Source organism: Gavialis gangeticus, unplaced genomic scaffold, assembly GCF_001723915.1.
Source record: "Gavialis gangeticus isolate Ggan-Ray unplaced genomic scaffold, GavGan_comp1, whole genome shotgun sequence".
NCBI classification, from domain to species: Eukaryota; Metazoa; Chordata; order Crocodylia; family Gavialidae; genus Gavialis; species Gavialis gangeticus.
In genome coordinates this window covers 14,472,980-14,495,147 of record NW_017729014.1, presented here as the reverse complement: position 1 = coordinate 14,495,147, position 22,168 = coordinate 14,472,980, and the positions used below count along the sequence as shown (strand labels likewise).

The following is a 22,168-nucleotide window of genomic DNA, read 5'->3' as shown; positions in this document are numbered from 1 at the left end:
CCTGTTCATCAGCACCAAGCCCTGGGGGTGGATCAGCTGTCTTCCTTGCCCTGCAGTGGCAGGGAGGCAGCTGCCGCGGGGCACATCTTAAGATGAGGCAGGCACTTCAGTGCTGTGGCTCAGCCCCTGGGTAGAAACTTCACATCACACCTGCTATCTCCGAAGTGCAGGAGGCAGGCGGCTGGAGGAGGCTGACATCCTTTGCCCCAGGGGATTGGCAGGCAATTATTATATGGGGCGCTCTGTTCAGATCCTCAGTGGGTGTCAATGAGCCCTGCAGTCAAGGGAGCTGCAGCAGTCCCAGTGGAGGGCTATGAAAATGGCTTGGGGCCTGGGGAACATGACTTCTGAGGAGGGGTTGAGGGAACTGGGTTTATTTAGTTTGGAGAAGAGAAGACTGAGATGGGATTTAATAGCAGCCTTCAACTACCTGCAGGGGTGATTACAAAGAGGACGGAGCTGGGCTGGTCTCAGTTGGGGGCAGATGACAGAACAAGGAGCAACGGGCTCAAGCTGCAGAAAGGGAAGTTTAGGTTGGCTATTAGGAGCCACCTAATATTATAAGTTTATATACTGTATAAGTCTACAACCTAGATAAGTTTAGGTTGGATATTAGGAACCACCTTGCTAGGAGGGTGGTGAAGCACTGGAACAGGTTACCCAGAGAGGTTGTGGACTCTCCATCCTTGGAGGTTTTTAAGACCCAACTAGACAAAGCCTGGGCTGGATGATCTAGTTGGGGCTGGTCCTGCTTTGAGCAGGCGGTAGGACTAGATGTGACCTCCTGAGGTCCCTTCCAATCCTTGATTTTATGATCAATCCACAGTGCCTAAGGACCTGGCTTGGAATTGCTGGCAGTTAACTGGGGCCTAGGTGCAATTTTTATTGCAAGGCACTGAATGCAAGCCTGGAGGCTGGGGAGAGCAGAAGTCCTAGGAGCAAAGCGGTGCAGCCTCCCGTGTCCCCGAGATCTGTCTCGCACTCCATTACAGTCCCAAACCCAAGAGCTCTGTCCTTCGCGCTGAGACACGTGCCAGTCCCCAGCTATGAAAGATAATGTGCTGTAAGGGGTGTCTGATGAGCTCCTGCTGGGGATGAAAGGGAACAGGCCAGGCCAGGAGCCTTGCTTGTCTTTAGAAGTCCAAGCCGGGCAGAGGCCAGACAGCAAGGCAGGCCCATGACGCGTGGTCAGGAGAGCTCACCAAAGTCCATGAATTTGACATGATCCTGTTGCGGCTTCTTCACCAGGATGGTCTTCTTCTTGGAGGCTTTGATCTGCTTCAGAAGGGCCTTCTGGACGTCGGCCGCTGTGTAGGACGTGGCTGTTCGGAAGAGGGATATGAAAAAGCATGAGGCTCTCCAGCATCCTTCCCTCCGATACAAGCCCCGCAGAAGCAGCCGCATCAAAAGCCTTTTTTATCCCCAGCCCCACAGTAGATCTCCAGCCTGCTCTGTGCCACCTGGACTGTGGCCCTCTCCATGCCATGCCAGCTGTCTTGGCTGGACAAAAAGCACATCCTCAGTACTTTTATTTAATGAGGCCCTTTCATGTCCTCCAGCTCAGGCTCGCTCCTCAGGTGAGCCACAGCCCTGGAGCAACACTTCTGGCAGGCAGAGCCAGAGCTGGGAGCCCGCAGGGGCGGGAGGGAGCTGCTCTCACCTGGATCAAAGTGGGACTCGACGATGACACGGATGGCATTGCTCTGACCCAGGTCCCTCACGCGGATGCTCTTGAAATCCCTCTTGACATCAGAGTTGCGGAAAAGCTCGTCCAGCTAGACGGGAGGGAGAGAGGCAAAGCAAAGGAGGGACCAGGGTGGCGGGGGGAGTGTTTAGCATCAAGATACAGGCCCAGATCTTGGTTCTGATGCAATAAAGTCCATGTTTCCACCCCCTCCAGCTGCGTTTCAAGTCTGAGCCTTTGCTGATCATGCACAGCCCCAGCCACTGTGACATATTGGTGCCTACAGACCCCTGCACTATCCAAGGCCCCGCTGGACAGCCCTTGGCGAGAGGTGCTCCTGCCCTGTGGGGCTTACAGATCTCTGGTGAACAGAGGAGACAGACCGAGGCTGGGGGAAAGGGAACGTCCCCGTGTTTCAGCAGTCCCACGCCTCGTGGGATGCTCCAAGAGGCCAAAACAGGCTTGGCATCTCTCCAGATCTGTCTAGGTGTCTTTCCACCCTGAGAACACAACTGATGCCTTCTCAGTGCCGCACTGTTCTCCGCTCTGACCAGTCCGGTGGTGCCGAGAGGGCTGCCACCACTGCACGGGCACAGACCCCCAGCGAGAGAGCACAGACCCTGCCCCACCACTCGACCCTAATACCTCCACATGGCAAAGGAGGGGGTTAACACCTGCAACAGGACGCACATTAACAAAGGGCAGCAGGAGCCTGGGATGGCAGCCTCAGGAACCCTGGGTTTTAGTCTGGGAGGTACAAGGCCAGGCAGCCACTTTGTACCTCAATTTCCCCATCTATAGCATGGGTTGATGAGCCCCGCTTCTGAGATGGTATCTGTTTTGGGGCGTGAGGGTGCTTTGAGATCCTGAGATGGAGGTCTCTATTACGCTTCAACCTACTGATGCTGCTAAGTAAAGGGGTTTGCTTAGCCAGTGGCCATGAGTTACGCCAGGGCTAGAAGGGACCTCATGAGTCCTCAACTCCAACCCCTTGCCCGGATAGGGGGTTTGCTGCTCCTAAACCAACCCTTCCCACACCAGCCACCCAGCCTCTTCCTGACAGCCTCCAATGACGGGGAGGCCCCAGCTCCCCTTGTCCTGACACTCTTATCATCCGGGATCTGTCCCTGAGTTTGATCTCAATCTACTTTTAAGTCAGGGCTTGGCCTGGGAATTGCTTGGCTCTGGGGTCCTAGGAGAGGGCAGGCACAACGCCTCCAACTCTGTTGTTCTTTCTCTTCTTCCTTTGTTTCTCCGCCCCCCCGCACCCCACTCCTATACCACACACCATATGGCCCATATGTTGAATGCACATCTGCCAATATGACTGTACCAAGCACTTGCCAATCTGGAAGTACAGACTGGAACGGTCTCTCCATGCTAAACATGTTGATCCCCTTCCCAAAGACGCTTACGTTTGCTGAGCCACACAGCAGGCTCCGGTGCAATGTTGCTACCCCATCACATGTTGCCTCGCACGCGCAAGGGGCCCTGCCAAGCCAGCGCTGTCTAGCCGAGAGCTCGCAAAGGAGCAGGCATCACGAGCGTGCGGCGCTGTGACTGTAAGATGCCACGAAAGCAGGGAACGTATTCACTAGGCGGGGGTGGGCTTCCTGGCTGAGCTTCAAAGGCAAAGTATGGAGAGAAGCCTGGCAAGCTGGGATCTAAACCATTTTCTAAGGGTCTTTCGTTAATGGAAATACACTAATGGAAGACAAGAGGCCCAAAGCAAAGTTTGGGGTATCTATGCAGGGTATCTGCATAGGGTATCTACGCAGCTCCGTGAACCTCATCCCCTGCTGCCCCTGAACTTGGAGATGCTGAAACTTCCAGGCTTTGTGGTTTAAACCCATCTTTAACTATAACATGGGTCGACTTCCACCTGAGGATCCCAAAGCACTTTGCAGAAGGTGCATGGCTCTCACCGTTCCCATTTCAGAGAGACGCATGTTGATGGATGACGTGGCCAGAGCTGCACAAAGAAGCAAGGGCAGGGCCAGGAACAGATGCTGAGTCTCAGCGCACTTCCCTGCCCACCTGCCAGCTCCGTCCTTCCAGTTACAATGGGCCGTGTTTACTCCGGGGGAAGGCAATATGGAAGCCACCAGAGCACCAGGCCTCACCCAAGACCTGCCGGCAGGGTGGAAATGCAAAGCTTTCTCGTAGTGGGGCTGGCGCCTCCAAGGCAGTGGTTAGCAGGGGCAGGACCAGACAGGTGTGTCCAAAGCAGACTGACTCCAAAACCCTTTGTTTCTACCACCTGAACTGAAAGCCTCTTAGCTCCCACTTGCAGCAAGGCTTGGGTGCTGCTGTGCATGGTCCGAAAGCCTGCACCTACGCCATGGCAGTGCAATAAAGGCCATCCGGCCACTGCACTCAGCTTTGGGAGGAGGCAGCCTGCTTTGTCCAAAGTCGGGCCCCAGGGGTTGACTCACCGCACTCTCGATGCTCCGGGCAGTTTCCCCGAAGAGCTCCGATTTGGGGTCGGCCATCTCGGGCGTGTAGAACAGCTCCTGGCCCTCCACCTCCTCTAGGATGAGTACTCCTTGGAAGACCTTGGTGGCTGCGGGAGGACGGGGCAACAGAAAGGAGACGAGACAAATTTGTTAAGCAGGCAGGTTGGATGGGGGTTGTTAGTGGTCAGTCCCTGTGGGGGAGTGGGTATGGCAGTGTGGGGATAGTGCCAGGCCTTGGGTTAGTCTGGATGGGTCTGGAGAGCGCTATGGAGGATTAGTATCGGAGGGTGCTGGAGCAGGTGTGTCAGATGGCAAAGACCAGGCTGGAGATGGCAGGTTTTACCATACGGTTTCCTCTGAGCTCCGGCCCGGATAGCAGCCGCCCTGGACCGGCTGAGTAACAAGAGAGATACGTTAGCCAGAGCAGGACACAGTCAACAAGGTAGGATCCAACGCATGCATGCAACACGGGGTCATCCCCGAGGGAGCCGGGGCCCTGGCAGGGATGGGTGCTCTCCTCAAGTGGGGGCAAGTAGGCACCCTGCCAAGAGATCTGGGGTCTGGCACCTCCCACAGAGCCCAAAATGGGAGGAATCACAGAAAATGAGGGTTGGAAGAGACCTCAGGAGCTCACATCTAGTCCAACACCTGCTCAAAGCAAGACCATCCCCGAGGACTGCAGGGACGTGCGGGTACCGGGAGAGCATCAGGAAGTGACCCTCCGCTGCTGGCATGTGTGTGGGCATTGCAGGCAATGCCACCAGACAGGGGAGTCTCTGTCTGCAGAGAGGAGAAGGGGAAGCCCCCTGGGCACGTGGTGTCTTGGGAGGATTGTAGTGGGCACCGGGGAGTCAGTCACGTGGAACGAGCCTGGTGAGGGAAGCCTGTTTACTGGGGCACACGTGCTGGGGCTGTGCAGACCTGCGTGCTGCACCGAGCACCCAGCTGCCACACTGCGAGGCACAGGGCAGCATCTCGGGGCAGGGCAGCATCTTGTTCCTTGAGGGTAAGGAGGATGCCACGCAGGTCACGGGAGCAGTGCTCTCCCTGGGCTCGGGCCATAAGTGGTGACCCCTCACCCCAGCCTCAGCAGAGTCAATGAACAGCTGCCCACCTCACACCAGAGGGCACTGAGCTGGATACAGACACCTATATCATGCCCTCCTCTCCTCTCACTGCCACCTCGCTGCCCCAAAAGGACAGGCCCCGCAAATCAGTCTGCTCAGGCTATTTCAGATGCATCCAAAGCCAAGCAGCCCCTTACAGATGGCACCCCGCCTCTCTTCTGGGCACAGGGGTCTCTAGATAGACCCCCTTGGCATCCTGCAGTGGGTGTGGGGGGGCTTTCATGTTCAAGACAGCAAAGTCAATGCTGTACGCTCCCGCCGGCGGACCCCATGGCAAGACACATTGCCAGAGAAGCAGGCAGCAGCACTCAGCACCAGCTTCCCCTCCTGGGCCGGTCTTAGAGGCAGCTCCACATTGTGTCCCCTAGTTTGGAAAGGACTGTGGCTTTATATCTCATGCCCACCCCAGGGGAGCTCAAGGGACATCCACTTACCAGGACAGTTGCTCCCTTCTGCATCGATGGCGGCTGTCTTGCCATCAGAGCAGCAGCCCAGAGGGGTATTAAAGCAGGTGGCTCTTTCAATGGCTGGAGTGGGTGTAACTTGGCTTTCCTCTGGCTCCTCTTCTCCTGCATGGGATTAGGGAGAGTGCAGGCAGCTCAGAGATGGGCTCTGCCGTCGGCTCAGACTGTCTCCCACCCACAGTCCGAGCTCCAAACACCTCCTGGACCCTGGACATGTGTCGAGGCTCATGGGGGGTGCAGCCTTGGGGGTGGTCAGATAGCCCCTGCCTGTGCTGCAGGAGACCCTTCCACTCCCAGGCTGCTGGATGGGGGACCTTTCAACATCACTTAAGCCCTGCCTCCAGCTTGGCCCACAGCCCCATTCCCTCCTCGTGCAGGGGGAGCCAGAAGCTGTGGTGGGCGTCGGGACTGCGAGGAGAGAGAGGGAGCACTGGTCCAGCATGCAGCCCTGGGCTAGCTCTAGCCACACCAGCTCTAATTAGGGCTTTTCATCAAGAGCAGTCACTGAGGAGGAAGCAGAAGGGTTGATCACCCGAAGGAGTTTAAGCAGAAGGTGCTGACCTGCAGAGCCGGCTCCGCTAGCTTCCTGGTCCCCGCTGATGCCCATCTCCTGGTCTCCGCTGCCTTCTGCGCTGCCGGACTCAGCGAAGGCAGGCTGGATGGTGGCTGGGACCACCGGAGCAGTCAAGATGGGGTGGACAGTGGTCTTGCGAAGGCCGTGCATGATCCAGGGAGTGGTGGCTGGCCGGGCAGTGGTTATCCGTCTGGTAGCGGGATGGCTTCTTGGAGTGGGACTCGCCTCCACCAGCAGGGACCCGGTGGGTTTCTCCGAGGAGTCGGGGGCCCGAGTGGTGAGCTGCAGAGGCGGGGGGAGGAGGAGTCTGTCCAGGGCCTGCGTGGGCATGGGCAGCGGCGTGGGAGGCCAGGTGTGACTCGCGTGAGTGATGGACTCTGGAAGGGATGCAGCAAAAGGAGGTGGTTACAAGGGGAAGATTGGACAGGGCCCCATGATGGGGTCTCAGCTATGCAGGGCTCCCGCATCTGCTTCAAGCCCTGCTTTGCCATTGCAGGGGCCAGTGGGGAGGGATGGATGGCGTTAGGACAGCTGGAGGTAATGCTGGCACTGCCCGCCTGGGGAACTAGAGCAGAGAGACTCACCATGGCACTGTCCGGCGTGCTTCACCATGATGATCTGCCCTTGCCGGCACGCAATGGTCTTCAGCTGGCACTGGTCACCATAGGTGACACCATCAGAGCCGCACACCTGGGAGGGGAAGGAGAGAGCCAGGGGCTACTGGAGAGCAACTGGAGAGCCTGGCACCTCCTCTTAGCCCTTCCTGCCTATGGTAGAGCCCACCTGGGAGGCCCCGGGTGGTAGGCCTCTGGAAAAAAGACCCCTCTCCAAATATTCATTGGAGTGGTAATGGCTGGCGGGTCCTACTTGGCATCTCCTTGAGGAGAGGAGAGGAGAAAGCGGCTCTCCTGCAGCAGGGACTCTCCGGGAAATCCCTGCCAATCTAGGAGGCTGCCTAGATAGCTGGCATCATGCTCCAGCTGCAGCTGGCAGAGACACCAGACTTCATGCTGCCTTGGCCTGGCCCGAGAGAGCTGGTGGAGGGTCCAAATGCCTGCGGCTCAGCCCCACGCCACAGCCCCCCCTTTACCTTGGTCATGTTGGCCTCTGTACAGAGTGGGGATGGGCATTCGCAGTGGGCAAAGCCATTGACCTCCACGCACGACGCCCCGAACTCGCAGATCATCTCATGGCAGGATTTTGGTGCCAATGGGTCTTGTGGGGAGGATGAAGAAAAAGAAGCAAGTCCAAGGCACTATAAATATGCATGACACAAGCAGCTCCCCTCCCTGCCCTGGCTGTGGGCACACCTCTGCCAGGTGCTATGTAGAGATGTTTTGCTCAGTGCTACCAAGAGCACGTGGCAGACTTGCTCCGGCTCCGCAGAAAGGGAAAGGTCAGTGATCTGGGGCAGCCTATTGTCATGAGCACACAGGCCTACAGACATCCAGGCTGTGAATGGCCATAAAATCCAGGAAACTCTGCTCTGAAGGCCAAGACCCCAGCTGCCGGGCTAAGACAGAATCGCTGATGACAGCAGGAGTAGTAGGGCTTTTATCTATACATGAGCAGTCCAGGAGAACCAATGAGCTCATGAGCCACCCCACCACCCAGGGACCTGGGATTTACTTCTCCAGGGAAGACGCTGTGGGCCGAGTGGCTCTTTGCCTCACCTTTCTCACAGCCAGTCATGCCCAGCTTGCTGCCATTGGGGCACTGGTTGCATTTCATGCCGGTGATGCCCGTCTTACAGGAGCAGAGTCCAGTCATCTGCTCGCAGTCATCACGGACGGAGCCCACCGGGTCGCAGTTACAAGCTGTGCGAGGAGGAAATAGGGACATGGGGAGGGGATGGAGCACATGTTCACAATATTGTTTTTTTTCTAACGATGCTTTGCACCAGCAACCCAGGTGTCCTGGATCTTGGTACTGTGCACTGGCCTGGGCTTCTAGGGGTCCGGATCCCATCATTACCTCCAGAACCTCCCTCCCATTAACACCTAAGGGCCCTTTACACTGACCTGATCATTGCATTTGCATGTACTTGCAGCAAAGTGTAAAGGGGTCTTGCGCTAAAGGGGGACCTAGGTTTTTTCCATCATGGGACTGTTACAAGGTCTTTGTTTGATCTTAGCGACAAAGGCCAGAGAAGTTTTACCCACCAGTTCCTGCACCCTGAGGCTTTGCTACTACATAAAGATGTCCCATCTCAGAGTGAAGCCTCCAGCTGGTAGAGGACTGACCACAGCCATGGTCCAACCGCTTATGACTTTCCCTGTGACACTCTGGCATCTTCTGTTCTATCTGAAATGTCCTGGCACTGATTTCCAGCTGCTGGGTGTCGCTGTGCCTTTGCCCAGACTAACAGTTTCGCCCAGAGCCCAGGAGAGGAACCCAGGCATCCTGCCCCTCCCAGCCCTAAGCCTGAATTGCAGAGCCATCCTTCCTCCTGCTGAACCGCCGAGTGGCATTCGGAGCTGGTGCCTGCAATCTCAGAGCCTCCCTGGTGGATTTGATTCCCCCTGGGGAAGGGCTTAGGCCAGGTAGAAGCAGGAGACCTATCCATCACCCTGCAGAGAAATGGCTCCATAACTCAGAGAACGCGACAGGTGGAAACACATCCTCTGTTGTTTGCAGTCCCTTCCACATCACTCCTCTCCCCCCGCTTGAGCGGTCCTCTCCCTGCTTGGCACATATTGATTTTCTTGCCCGTGTCTCCAATGGAGCTTGAAATTAACATGGCTTTTGTGGTTTACTTCCTCGTTTGCACGTGGGCATCGCCGCCGATGTCGGCACAGATCGGGGAATGGCCCCTGCTGCTTCAGGCCCGGCAGGAACGTGGGGCGGGAGGGGACTGGGCCTTGGGGGGACCTGACTGCAACCTGACACAGAGCTGGAGAGCGTCTGGCATCCGTGTGGGGACGTATCCCCAGAGCTCCAACCCCCAGGAGGGCTGCAGGATGGCTGAGACTGCAGTGGAGTTGAGGAAAGCCCCTCGTGCCACCTTGCACTCCTTTTAAGTCTTACCCAACGTCGCAATGGGAACGATCCAAATCAGAGACCTGGGCCCCACCTGACCTCTAACCCTGCGGTCTAGGGAGAGACGTGACAGGTTGTGTGGGATTTCATAGGGAGCTTGGGGGTACGTGGGGCATTTGGGGCTCGGGGGCAGCTGGGGAAGGGTTACCACACGTGCGCAATGGGTGCCGCGCGTCCCCCTGGCACTCACGGGTGCAGCCGCTTTTGCTGTCGGTGACGATGCCGCGGAAGTTCCAGAAGCCGGGCTCGCAGCGGTCGCACTTGAGGCCTCCCACGCCGGGTTTGCAGGAGCACTGGCCGGTGGTGGGGTCGCAGGCCCCCCCGTAGGAGCCGTAGGCATTACACTGGCAGGTGCCTGCCGGAGTGACAAAGAGACCCCCACCCCTCAGTCCCGAGGAGCCAGCATCCCCAAGCAGGGGTGGACGGACGTCCCAATCTGTGCCGGACCCCGGATGGAGCTGCACGGGGCCGTATGTGCAACTAGACCCTATGATCTCTGCTGACTTCCTGCCCCTGGGGCAGGGGGCTGGACTTGATGATCCTCCGGGGTCCCCTTCCAGCCTGAATGTCTATGAAATCTATGAAGCTGGGATGGGACCACTGCTGCAAACCTGGTACCAGGACACTGAGCAATGCACTGGAGTGCCCAGTGCCTCCCGCCTGCCCCAGCCATACCCTTTCCCTTAAGATTTTCTTCCTAATGATGGGAAGAGTCAAAACCTCAAGGTCTCTTGTACCCCCTTTGTTTGCCTTGGTTTCTCTACCCCAGGGAAGATCCATTAGGAATTATTTATTGGGAATGCTATGGAGGGAAAAGAATAAAGACAGACAGTGACGCCCTGGTACCCCTGGGGATGAGGAGCAAAGATGCCCGAGGAGATGGTTGCCTGAACACCTGGAGCGAGCAGGGGCTGAGGAACAGGAGCAGCCCAGGAGCTGTCCTCCCTCTGCCCTGATGATACCAAAGACAAGGGAATAAACAATCTCTGGGGCAGGGAATAAATATGCGCCGAAGTGCTGAATTCAGCTGCGCCGGATAATTGCATCTTGATTTATGCTCCTGCTGCCGACACAAGGGCATGGGCGGGACGCAAGGTGAAGCAGCGCCCGATTCCACTGCACGGTGGCCCATCGGGACGTCTCCCTCAGGGGAGGCAGAGCACTGCTGCGAGGGAGGCAGAGAGGGGGTGCAGTCGCAGCTGCCGGCCCAGGGTGATGCTAACGGGTGAAACCTGCCTTGCTCCTGGGGGCCCTGAAAGATCTCAGCCTGGGAGATCTCAGCCCCCACCATCCCAGGACCTGGTTGCATCTCCATGTGGTCCCTGCCCCTGGTTTCACTGCAAAGGGCCCCTCTGCCTGCAATGGGGGATTCCCAAATTGCTCCCAGGGAAAGGAAGGGTTTCACTCACTCGGGCACCCGGCTGAGCCCACGCCAAGCGCCTGGGTCATGTTGTCAGGGCAGCATCCATACACGGTCTGGCTGCAGTGCAGGGGCACCAGCGGTGGGGGGGTCGTCGTGGCGGCTGGGCGGACAGGGAGAGGCAGGTTATGGTGGGGAATGGCATCAGCGACCGGGTATGTTAGGGCAAGATGACAAATGCCAGGAAGCCAAGTGGAGGACCCTGGCCATCACTGCAGAGGTGACGGGAACAGAAGCAGCATGCAGCCAGGCTAGCAGGCTCTGAAATGCCCAGCACATGGGCTTGTTCAGCATGACAGCCCCTGGTTGCCCTGGGACAGACACAAAGCAAGGAAGGGGCTGGCTAAGGGGGTCCTTGTACAGCAAAGACTCACTGCGGCAGGCTCCTTGCCCGGTGGCGTAGAGGTCCTGGCGCTTCTCACAGCGTGACTTCTTGAGCTCACACTCGTTGGCATAGGTCACTCCGTCGGAGCCGCACACCTGCGTGGAGGAGGACCGGAGCTGAGCAAGGGCAGGGCAGGAGGACGGAGCTTGCTGTCTGCCCTCCCTGCTGCCCTAAGGTGGCTCCATCCCAAGGGTGGCACGCGGCAGGGGAGCTGGGATTCTGCACCTGGCATGAAGGACGTGGTGGGGCCCTGGGTGAAAAGGGAAAGCAGGAGCCTGAACAGAGCAGGGCATGGGCCTCAGTCCTGTTCTCCCCTCTGCAGGGGGGTACAAGGGCTTCTCTTTGTACCAGGCACTGCCCTGCCAATGGGTTGGCTATGCCTCCATCAGTATCCATGGGCTCCTCCCAAGCTCAATCCCAAGAAGAGGAGAGGGACACAGGAAGGCTGGACAAGCCAGCAAGGTCTGAAAGACCCCAATGGGACATTCAAACAGTACGGAGGAGCTGGGGAGAACTCCCCACCCATCAAGGCTTCCACCTCCTTCTGTCTCCCCCTTGCACCTCCTCATGGCCAAGGCTGGAAGTGCTGGCAGCCCCCATCCCACCCCCTTGCCCAAAGCCAGGGGTGGTTACCGGGCTGCGCGGCACAGCTAAGCAGGTGAAGTCGCACACGCAGCGGTCGTCCTCCATGTCCTCATCCCACAGGCCTCCAAACCGCCGGCACCGGTCCTGCTCGCACTCCCCGTCGTCCCCGGAGCCAGACCCCCCTGAGCCGCATTCTGCGCAGGAGGCGGGGGGATGCAATGAGCCAAGGGGTCCAGGCGCTACCCAAGACAGCCCCACATCTGACTCTGCAGGTGAGGCTGCGCCTAGCCCCCACCTGGTCCTCGGGGCTGGAAAGACCCTTCCACAAAGACAGCAGCTGATTCCTGCCCTGCACCCCCATGGCAATGGCCAGGAGACAGCAGTGTCTGGAGACCTCTGCGCTAGGGGCCCTGAATCCGCACGATGGCTTCTCCTCTGCAGCACTGCTGCGCTCTCCAAGCAAGCACGGCTCCGAGCCTGCGTCTACGTGGAAGCAGACCCAGACAAGATCTCCACTCAAAGGAAGAGCATCCAGTTGGCTTCATGGCACTAATCCAGCAGCTGCCGCTCCCTTCTCCTTAACCCAAACTCTCCCCTACACCCTGGCTGCAGCCAGCGGACAGATTCCTCCTGCTCAGGTGAACACCGAGACCTAGCAGAAGGGCTGGGGCCTGATGTAGTCTGAAGTCTATCTAGTCAAGCAGATATTATTGGCTTGGAGACACTTCATGCCATGTATTTAAACTTCCTCCCCCCCCAACCTTTCCACGAGATATTCAGAGCTCTGCAGCAAGAGGGAGACTATTGATTTCAAAGACTTTAAAAAAGGGGGACCCCCCCACCCCATCTTTACTGAGTGATCAAAGGCGGGGAGTTGGCGTTGCACAGAGAATTATTCAAGCTCGCCTCCCAGAGGGACAGCAACCTGAAAACCCGAAGGAGGGCTGTGATCAAACACCATTTCTGCCTTCCCCTCTCCCTGGTCCTGCCACAGCACCAGAGTCCTCGCTGGCTCGGCTACACGTGCAACGAGCTGGCGGGTCTCAGCTCACAGAGTTAGCTCATCACCGGGGCAAGGGGTGGGCAGCTCTTACACTGATTTCCCCCAACACCAGCCTGTAGCTTTTAGGCCCCTAAAAGAACAGGGAAGCTGCAGCCTCATCTGGGGTGGGCGGCTGGCAAGCCCCGAAGAGGCCTGGAGCTGGGAGAGAAGAGGACGGAAGTGCCCTGTAGAGCTGGGGATGTGGGGGCTCGTCCTGGACTGAGTCGCTGGGTCCGTGCGCAGGAGGTCAGGAGTGGAATAGCAATGGGAGACTGCAGGGGGTGAAGGGCACGGACAGGTTTTGGGAGCGGGATGCCAGGCTGTGTGGGTCTGGGTTGGGGTGGATATGCAGGGAAGCATGCACTGCTCATCCACTTTCAGGCCTCTCAGGGCCTCGTGTCTGCCGGCCATGAGGATGTGGCTCCTTCCTCGAGCTGCCTAGACACAGCCTCTCTCCAGAGCACAAGTGCTGCTGGAACATAGGCCAGGCCCTCGGGCCCCGCTCCACGGTGACTGAGAGCAGCACAAAGTCTCCCATGGGATTTGGCTCAGGCCCTCGCAATCCTGCCTTGATTTGCTGCCGAATGAGTCTCAGGGGCCAAGGCGGCAGCAGGGCAGCCAGTGCCCTGCCACAGTAACGGCTCCATCTCCTGAAGCCTGGATTGCATGAAGTAAGCAATGAAAACAGTGATCAATCTCTTTGCCTAGGCCAATTAGGCAATGTCGCCTTTCATTACTGCCAGAGAAAAGGACAAGGGTGGGTGCTGGGCAGTGAGCAGGATAGAGCACAAGGCGGATAGATAGCATTATGGGGTCCCAGGAGCTGCTCTCCCCCACTCTTTCCTACCCAAATGCAGGGGGGCTGGACCCAATGATCTGTAAGGTCCCTTCCAGCCCCTAACAACTATGAAACTATGTCTGAGGGGCACAAGCAGGATGTCCCAGCTCCCCTCTCAGCTTCCTGCTGCGGGCAATATGGGGAGCAGAGGCCTCCGTCCACGGTTGAGGTGACTGCTGGGAGATTAATCCAAGCCTTTACATACACCGACCTGACAGCACTCCTGGGTGCCAGGTGGGAGAGAAGAGGAACCTGCCGTGCAGGTGACCTGACAGCGGGTTATGGCAGCCTGGGGCATGACACAGGGGGCTGCAAGCGGCTGAAGCTCTGACATGACCTTTTACTGATGCAGAGCCTGCGTTAGGTGTACGACATAGGAAAGGGGTCAGGGAGGTACAGACTGTGGGCTCGGACCGCGTCCAAAAGGAAACCTCAGTCCCCCCCAGCCCTCCTCACCTACCTCCCCAGAGCCAGAGGTAAAGGAGCCTCCTACCGTCCTCACATGGCCCCGTCCTGGAGACCTCGATGGTCTTCTTCTGCCGGCAGGAAGCCACGTGCAGTTCACACGGGTTGTCATAGGTCACGCCGTCGCTGCCGCACACCGGGGACAAGGGCTGCCTCTCGCAGCGCGGGCACATGCACTGCCCGCCCACGCACTTGCTTCCAAAGGAGCACACCGTGCTGCCGCAGGACTCTAGCGGGACGGGGGACGGAGACGGACCAGGAGTCAGGGGCGGAGAGCCTCGTGCTGCCGTCCTGGCCCGTCGGGGGTCAGAGCACCAGAGGAGGGGGTCTACCCTGGAGCTGGCTTGGCTTGCTCGTGGAAGGGGCCGCTTCCTGAGCACAACCGGAGCAACGCGTGCTGCAGGTGGCCAGCCCCTCTGGACACCAAGCGAACAGCTTGCTCCATCCATTTCCCCCGCGCCCCAGGACGCCCGCACACGCTGCATCCGCCCACCGCAGGCTCAACCCAACAAGGCGGTTGCTGGAGCCGTTCAGACTCGCTCCGAAAGCCAGGAATTGGCGCCGTGCCGTTGGCCCAGCTGTGCAGCATCAGCCCCAGCTGTTCAGAGAGGCATTATGCTGTTCTGATGCCTCGTTTGTTCCAGTGCTGCATTCAGTCGGCACTTTTTAATTCATTTGGAAATTGGCTCAGCCAGAAGGATCTGCGCCGGAGGGAGCTGGGGGAGCAGAGTGCTTGAAAGCTAACCCCGGGGCAGGATGTGCTCCTGCTGGGCTGTGGTTAAAGGCGGCTGTTGGTACCAAGGGTCTAGCTCAGCTTGGATCAGGGAATACTCTGCATTTCTGTGGCACCTTCTGTTGCAGCAATCTGGATGTACTTGAATGGGACTGGGGGCAATGAAGCTTCTCGATGCCCATGAGGGCAGATATGACCCTTGTTTCACAACAGAGGAAACCAAGTCATGGGGTCACAGATGAGCTCAGCAAAGCCGGCTCAGGGATTTACACAGCTCCTACTGTAGTGAAGGGGACACCAGAGTCCAAAGAGCCACTCTAAAAGACTCAGCCCTGGGGTCCTGGCGCGTGTTAGCATGCAGGTGCTACACACGGCTTGCAACCTCCACAGCTTCAAACCTGCCCTTGCAGGGTGAAACCTGCTCACAAGCATTCGGCTCCTGCTTGAAATAAAAGCCTACAGCTGAGATTTTTAAAGCCAGCCTCGAGGATTTAGATGCATTCACTCCCATCCATATCAATGTGTCTACATCCCTCAGCCCTGGGCTAGGCTTCGTAGCCTCTCTGAGGATGGCTCTCTAAACTTGCTCTGCTAGGATCAGCTGGGCTAGTGCCGTGGATGCAGGGGAACTGTACTGATTAACATCCATCAGGGACCCAGCCTGAGAGGGTGTAAAGGCAGCTTTGGGGTGCTGGGCCTGGAGAGTTGCAAATAAAAGGGCCAGGGAGAAACTGCTGGTGATGGGAGCCATGCCATCCACTGGCCCACTCCTGGAGCTGTCTCTGCCCCCCGTGGCACACTGTGAACCTGACGGCTATGGCTGTAGAGGGCCTGGGCACTTTTATTTAGAAAGCCCTCTAGAAAACAGGCCCTTTAAGAGCTTTGAAGTGGGCCACCCAGCACCCTGGGCACCCGAAATCTCATGACACTCTCAATGCTTCCTTTGCTCAAACCCTCTCTGGATGTTGTTCCTGTTACCAGGGGTGGGGGTGAGGAATGGGACAGGAAGAGCGGGCAGGAAAGGACCGGACCCCCCATCCCCAGACTCACTGCAGTCTCCTTGCGCAGCCACCTGGATGTTGGTCTGCTGGGTGCAGGCCCGGACGTGGAGCTCGCATTCGCTGCCATAGGTGTTGCCGTCGGTGCCGCACACGGGCTGCGAGGAGGCCACGCACTCCGTGGGGCACACGCATCGGCCCGTCTCTGCCTCGCAGATGGCGCCAAACTGGCATTTGCCGCAACGGTCTGAAGAGACAAAACCGCACCCCCGACCGTGGGGCATCAAGTGGCTGAAATTGCTGGCTCCACAAAATTAGAGGGGCTTGTTAGTTCACACCCACTCATTAACCCCATTCACAAAAGGCCATGAATCGAAGTCCTTTGCTCTCCATTGAGCATCACGATAAAACCTTTCCAAGGCTGAAAGGCTCCCACCTGCCCCTTTGCATTAGCTTTACAGCCAAGAGCTGCATTGGTGCAATGCTGCCCTGTTGCTCTTCCACCTGCAGGGACAGCAGAGGGGATGCCTGTGGGAAGGAGCAGAGAAGTTGTGATGGACCGGGTCCTCCACAAGGACCCCTCAAGCCAGCCCATGTGTAACCAAACAGGTCTGAGGGCCTTGGGCCAAGCCTTGCAGCAAAAGGGGACAGCTGAACACACAGGAGGTGCCACTTTCTAACTAGAGTGCCAGATGCAGCTGCTTTCAATCCCTTTGGCAGCATCTATGCATGCCACCCCTTGGCTCCTGAGCTCTGCCTTTGCTAGGAGACATGGTAATGGGACACAGAGACCATGGGGGATATGGAAATGGGACAGAAAGCCAAAGCTTCCTAATGAAGTGTTAAGGCAGCAGTAAAATGCTCCTGTGGCCTCCACAGATGCAGCCTCACGGGGAACTGAGCATGACTCAGTGCAGTGATGAGGAAGGAAGGAGCAGAAGGGTCAGAGAAGGAAGAAGAGAGACACTTGGAGGCAATAACTACTTGTGAAGTCCATCAGGGGCAGAAGTGATTGTGATGAGATGTCAGCAGAGCTATATGCCATTATGGCTTTGAAATGGGAGGTGGGAGAAGCGCGCAGGGGTGAGTGCAATTATAAGGAGTGAGAAATTAGTCCCAGTATATCAGCGGCCGCAGGGAGAACTGCAGCTCAGCTCTGCTCCATAGCAGCTTGCCAGTCTCATGTTGGGGAGGCAGGGTTTGTATCTGGGAGATCTCCAAGAGGGGCTGAGTAACCTGGAAGTAGCAAGGGGAAGGGAAGCGGGGCTCATCCTCAGCTCTGGATCCAGATGTCCCCAGGGGAAGGGGAGTGCAGAGGCAGCTCTGTGGGTCCCGAAGCTTTTCCGGCCCTGGCTGACACTGGACACAGAAGCCAACAAGGGGCCTGTGGCTGAGTCTCTTGAGGGCCTGACCTGCCCTCTAGACCCTGGACCAGGCTGCGGGCTTGGCTGTCTCCCATCAGGAGAACGCTGGACCCTGTCACGCCTGAACACCCAAATGCAGCAGGGAGCCCTGAAATTGGGTGGTGGGTACCGCTGTGGTGCACAAGCCCATCTCTAGGAGAAACAGAGGTCTGCACATCCCCTGATGGTGGTTTCCACTCTATTCTAGCAGAAGTGTTTGCTGAGGAGCAGCATCTCCAGGCCAGGACAACGAATGGGCTGGAGGAGCAAGGCGTCCGCGCACTATGCAGGACACGAGTCAGCTGCCATGAACACAGCCTAGGGGCCTGGCAGCACCCAACCCTCTTCCTCCCAGTGTATTAGGGAAGCCACTGGGGGTGGGAGGGATCCACCAGCTAGTGCTGGGACCTGTCTCCTTCCTCCGCCTGTGTGCAGAGACTCGGGTCAGAGGGGACGTTTCTCTCCAGACCTCCTCTGTGACAAAGAAGCTGCAGGAGAGACCAGGTTCCAGGCAGCTCATCTCCATTCCAGTAACTCTTGGGTGCTTGGTGATTCAGTGCTTAATTTCCTCTTCCCAATGAGCCTCGCTCTCCCCCCCAGTCGATTCACAAGGAATTTGGCTCAGGGAAGATTTTTCTAATCTTTCTTTCACGCAGCAGCTGTTGCTCTGGGTGTGTGGGGGTGGCAGCACGGCGAGCGATTGGCTAGGGCGTTGCTATCTATAGCGCGTTTCACGTGGCCCACCCGTGGGCTGCAGGGGCAGGAACAGTGGGATCCGTGGACAGACATACCAGTGGCGAGAGGGGCAATTCTGACGTCCCAGAGGCAGTTTGCTTCTGCCCCAAAGCTGGGGGTGCTTCTGTCCCTTCCACCTCCCCGTATCAGCACTTCATTTACCCTTAAAACCTGCTACACCCTGGCCATCCTTCAGCAGTGAGTTCCACGGGTTTTTCTAGCTGGGGAAGCAGCAGCCCCTAGGTCAGGCCAGGCCGGGACAAGGCCATGAGAGGGGTAATCCAGACGTCACTCATAGCACAGGAGCCCTGCCTAATAACCTCAGGGGTTTCAACCAGTTCCCCACAGGCAGGGGAAAGCCCTCCCAGTGGTAAAGCTCGTGAGCGTGCACTATGTGGGGTGGAGGTTTGCAACGTAAGAGGGACGGGGACGGGAAGGACACAACACTGTAGGGAGGTCCCAACCCAGCAGTTCTGACTGAGGAAGAGGAGGATGCTCTGACAGCCCCGTGTGAGGCTGGCCAAGCGCAGAGACAGCCCTGTCCCCACCGCACTGGGGCCGGATGTGTGCAGGGTAGCATTCCCAATCAGCTCCTCAGCCAGGGCCCCTTCTCCGCGTCTGCACACCAAGCCTGGCAGCAACCTCACCCAGATTAGCTTCCTCCTCTCCATTGCCCCTCTGCCTCCCCTGCTGAGCCCGCCTTATTTTTAAGAGAAATAAACCTCCCAAATGGCAGACTCCAGATAACAATGTCATTATCTCGGCACATTGGGGGGGCCAGCTGGCTTCATTACGCGCGTAAGTGGGCAGCGGGCGATCAGTCTTCTCTCGATCCTGTTGCCTTGCACGTGCCCCAACGGACGAGGCACCCGAGCCCACCCACCACAGCCAGGACGATGCTCCTGCTGATGCCCATCACACTCAGGGCTGAGACCTGGGTGGAAGAGCCTGCCTGGTTGGGATGGAGAGCAGCTGTTTTCCTAGCACCACTGCCACTTTAGCTCTGAGACGCCCCGTTAACCTCCCCTTCTCTTGTCCTCCCTCTATTAATATTCACCTTCAAAGCCAATGCACTCCCTTTCCCTCCCAGACCGCCGCTAGGTGACTTGGAGGGGTGCGAGCTCCACTCACCGCAGGGCCCTTTGTGCTTGACTTTGATTTCCTTCTTCAGGACGCAGGCCGTGGCACTCAGCTCACAAGGGTTGCCGTAGGGGCGGTTGTCGGTGCCGCAGACGGGGTCGTAGCGGCCTTGGCAGACCTGCTGGCACTCGCACACCGCCTCCTGGTTCTTCACCACGCAGGTGGCCCCAAAGGTGCACTCCATGCTGAGACAGGGGCTGGGGGTGCCCAGGTCTGCATCGGGGCAGGGGAGAAAGATGTGTGTTAGCCATGCTCCCAGCCTGGCAATGCTGCGTTTGGCATGGCGCAGAGAGCAAGGCATTGAGGGATGCCAGCCCCGGGCTTGTGCTCACCGTCCCCACCCAGGGCCATGCTGTGCCCGGGGTGCACCTGCGGCCTGCAGCGATGGTGAATGGGCCCCGTGGCGTCCATCTGGGTACTTTACACCTCCTGTCACCAGGGTAGCTGAGCCTCCTGCAGGGCTCCAGACCCCACCAGTACGGGGTGGCAGCTCCCGTTACACGATGCCCTTGAGCATCAATTCCCTCCCCAGCTCCCGCTCCCATCCGGAGGCAGCGGAGGCACACAGGGTGGTGCCTGTCACTTGCCTGCTGGTGGCATGGACACCCCACCCCTCTTTCTAATCCAGGTCCTGCCTGTAAGATCTGAACCAAATTGCCAACTCTGGGGTCAGAGAGAGGCAGGGAGCCCACGACAGGGCCTCTCCCTTGCTTATATCCCTGGTGGGTATCCCAGCAGGCCGTCCCCAGGGCACCAGAGTCATGCCCTGAATGTCAGGGCGAGGGGGCAATCCATCTCTCTACGGCCTTGGAGCTTCGGGCAGCCCCGTCCCTCGCCCAGCTCCCTCCCCTGCCAGCAGACAGCCAGCCAGAGAGCTGGCTTGTGGTAGCATGGGTGCCCGCATAAGGGTCTTTCTGCCTTCCATCCCCACTATCTGCTTTCTACTTTCTCCCTCCCTTCCTGGGCAGGTAAAAGCTGGGGGCTGCTTCTCCAGCTGAGTCTCACGCTGGCCACAGTTCAGAAGCCAGCCGAGGATGAAGGCAGCTGCCCTGAGGCCACATTGAGACCATCGCTACTAGCTGCAGAGCACAAAGAGCGGGCATCTTTGACAGCACCCACTGCTCACCAAGGGGAGGCAGCCCATCATGCAGGTCTAAGACACGCTGCCATGGATGGACGCCCTCTCCCACTGCCATGTTCCCCTGCGGCCTCTCCCTGCTACCAATCTGCTACCAAGAGCAGAGCAGGGTCACACCAGTGGGCTCCTGCTCAGTGCCCCCTTTCCACCCACCAGAGACGTTTGCTCGGGGCTTGTCCAGGAGACCGAGCGCTCTCCTTGTCTTCCTTCAGTGGAGGCCAGGCTCCCACTGAGAGGAGCTAGAGATGTGTGGCTGGTCACAGGCTCTGTGGGAGCTCCTTCAATTTACCCTCAGGCAAAAAGAGGTGTTTGATCTCAGGTGTGGAAACTTCCTTTGCAGTCTCCGGGCCGTGGGCTGGCAGGGGTGTGGGATGCAGGCTGCACTGCCTGTGCTGCCCAGAGGCTGGTGCTATGGCTAAGGCTTGCTCACAGCCGAGGCAGGTACCCCAAAGCAGGATCCCATGGACCGCTGGGGACACAGCACACAGCCCCGTGCTGCGAGTGCTCAGAGCAATGCACACCGTGGCCCTGGGGAGCTCGGGGAGGGGAGGGAACAGGAAGGAGACACCGGAAAAAGGGACAAGGGACCAGGGTGGAACACAATGCAATGAGAGCAGGATGGATGCAGCAGGCACATGTTGGGGTCTGAGCCGAAGAGCATGAGAGCAACAGCACAGCCACAGATTAGCACAGGGCGGGAAAGGCCAGCTCCCCCAGGACCCACCGGTGCTGCATGGAGAGCTGGTCGGGCTGCTCCTCGGTTCCCACTCCCTCCCTAAAACTGAGGTGCGATGGACTCCTTGCGCTGAGGCCGGGGGAGTCAATGGGTTTGTTCAGCAAGGCTCATTTCTGGAGCAATTCTGGATCTGGAAGGACCAGCCTTGTTAGGAGAAGTGTGGCCCAAGCTGATGATTTTAGCTGGCGCCATGGGGAGGAGTGAGGCTGGAGAAAATCCCTCAATGGGGAGAAATCCTCCATCCCACGTCCATGCAGACTCCACACCCAGGCTGTCACTCGGAGCTGGGGCTGTGATGGGGACAGCTGCAAATCCAGCTGAGGCTCCGCGGGGCAGGGAGCAGGGACCAGTCATTTCTCCCCTTTCCTGACAAATTCCCCAGTAGCCGAATGGCTTCTGAGCGGTTCCCACGCAGCGGCAGCCCGTCTTCCCCGCCGCGCTGTGCCTGGGGGTGCCACTCGTATCCCTGGCTTTTGTCTCTTTTTTTTTTTAAAAGACGTGTTTACCATAATCGTGCCCGGGAAATGCTCGCAGGCAGCACGCTTAGCCGGGGAAGCAGCCTCCGCCGGGCACAATTAGGCAGCGAGGATGCGACAAACTAGGCGTGAAGCAAACACATGTTTGTTTATTCTAAACTCCCAAATCCCGGCTCCGAACTACCCGTGGGGCTGCGCGGGGCCAGGAGGGAGAGCGAGCCGCGCGCTAGGTGGGAGGCCGCCGGGGCTGGAGGAGAGCCGCGCTCTGACATTTCTCGCCCTTCTAGCAATTCTGCGCGGCAGCCATGCAGCAAATGAGGCTCCCCTCGCCGTTTGAACCGCCGACTGTTGACATTTTCCGGGCTGCCCGGGGCTCCCTCAGAAGTCAATGGGAGTTATCACCACTGATTTCCAGAGGGGGGAATCGGGCACGTGCGTGCATTGCTCCTTCCAGCCTGGGACCTCTGGGTGTTTCTACCAGCAGCAGGTAACAGTGACTCGCGTGGAGTCACCGTCTCCACGTGACACACGGAGAAACGCCACTTGCACAGAGGCGAAGTGACTTGTGCCAGATTTCTTTGTCATCCAAATTAGTGCCCACAGGGCAAAGCGTTGCTCTCAAGACAGCTAAGTGGAGGCTGGGACTTCGGCCTGCTGCAGACTATACTCCCTGCCTGTGCTAAAAGAGGCTCGAGAGGCTGTGCTGATGCCCGTGGAGGCGATACCACGA

At 58.2% G+C, this 22,168-nt stretch overlaps 1 protein-coding gene across 8 annotated transcripts in view; it reads right to left on the bottom strand.

Moving 5' to 3' along the window:
* The window catches only part of AGRN (agrin), a 227,260-nt gene that overhangs the window by 23,501 nt on the left and 181,591 nt on the right, over positions 1-22,168 (bottom strand). For all 8 annotated transcript variants that reach the window (XM_019511804.1, XM_019511797.1, XM_019511798.1 and 5 more), the window contains 15 exons: positions 19,080-19,301; positions 15,863-16,057; positions 14,108-14,308; positions 11,783-11,928; positions 11,139-11,244; positions 10,754-10,867; positions 9,535-9,699; positions 7,979-8,122; positions 7,396-7,520; positions 6,890-6,995; positions 6,293-6,682; positions 5,702-5,836; positions 4,120-4,247; positions 1,661-1,775; positions 1,203-1,322 (listed from right to left, as the gene is read on the bottom strand). In XM_019511804.1, the coding sequence (XP_019367349.1) occupies positions 1,203-1,322; positions 1,661-1,775; positions 4,120-4,247; positions 5,702-5,836; positions 6,293-6,682; positions 6,890-6,995; positions 7,396-7,520; positions 7,979-8,122; positions 9,535-9,699; positions 10,754-10,867; positions 11,139-11,244; positions 11,783-11,928; positions 14,108-14,308; positions 15,863-16,057; positions 19,080-19,301 (2,412 nt within the window). The remainder of the gene's footprint in view (positions 1-1,202; positions 1,323-1,660; positions 1,776-4,119; positions 4,248-5,701; positions 5,837-6,292; positions 6,683-6,889; positions 6,996-7,395; positions 7,521-7,978; positions 8,123-9,534; positions 9,700-10,753; positions 10,868-11,138; positions 11,245-11,782; positions 11,929-14,107; positions 14,309-15,862; positions 16,058-19,079; positions 19,302-22,168) is intronic.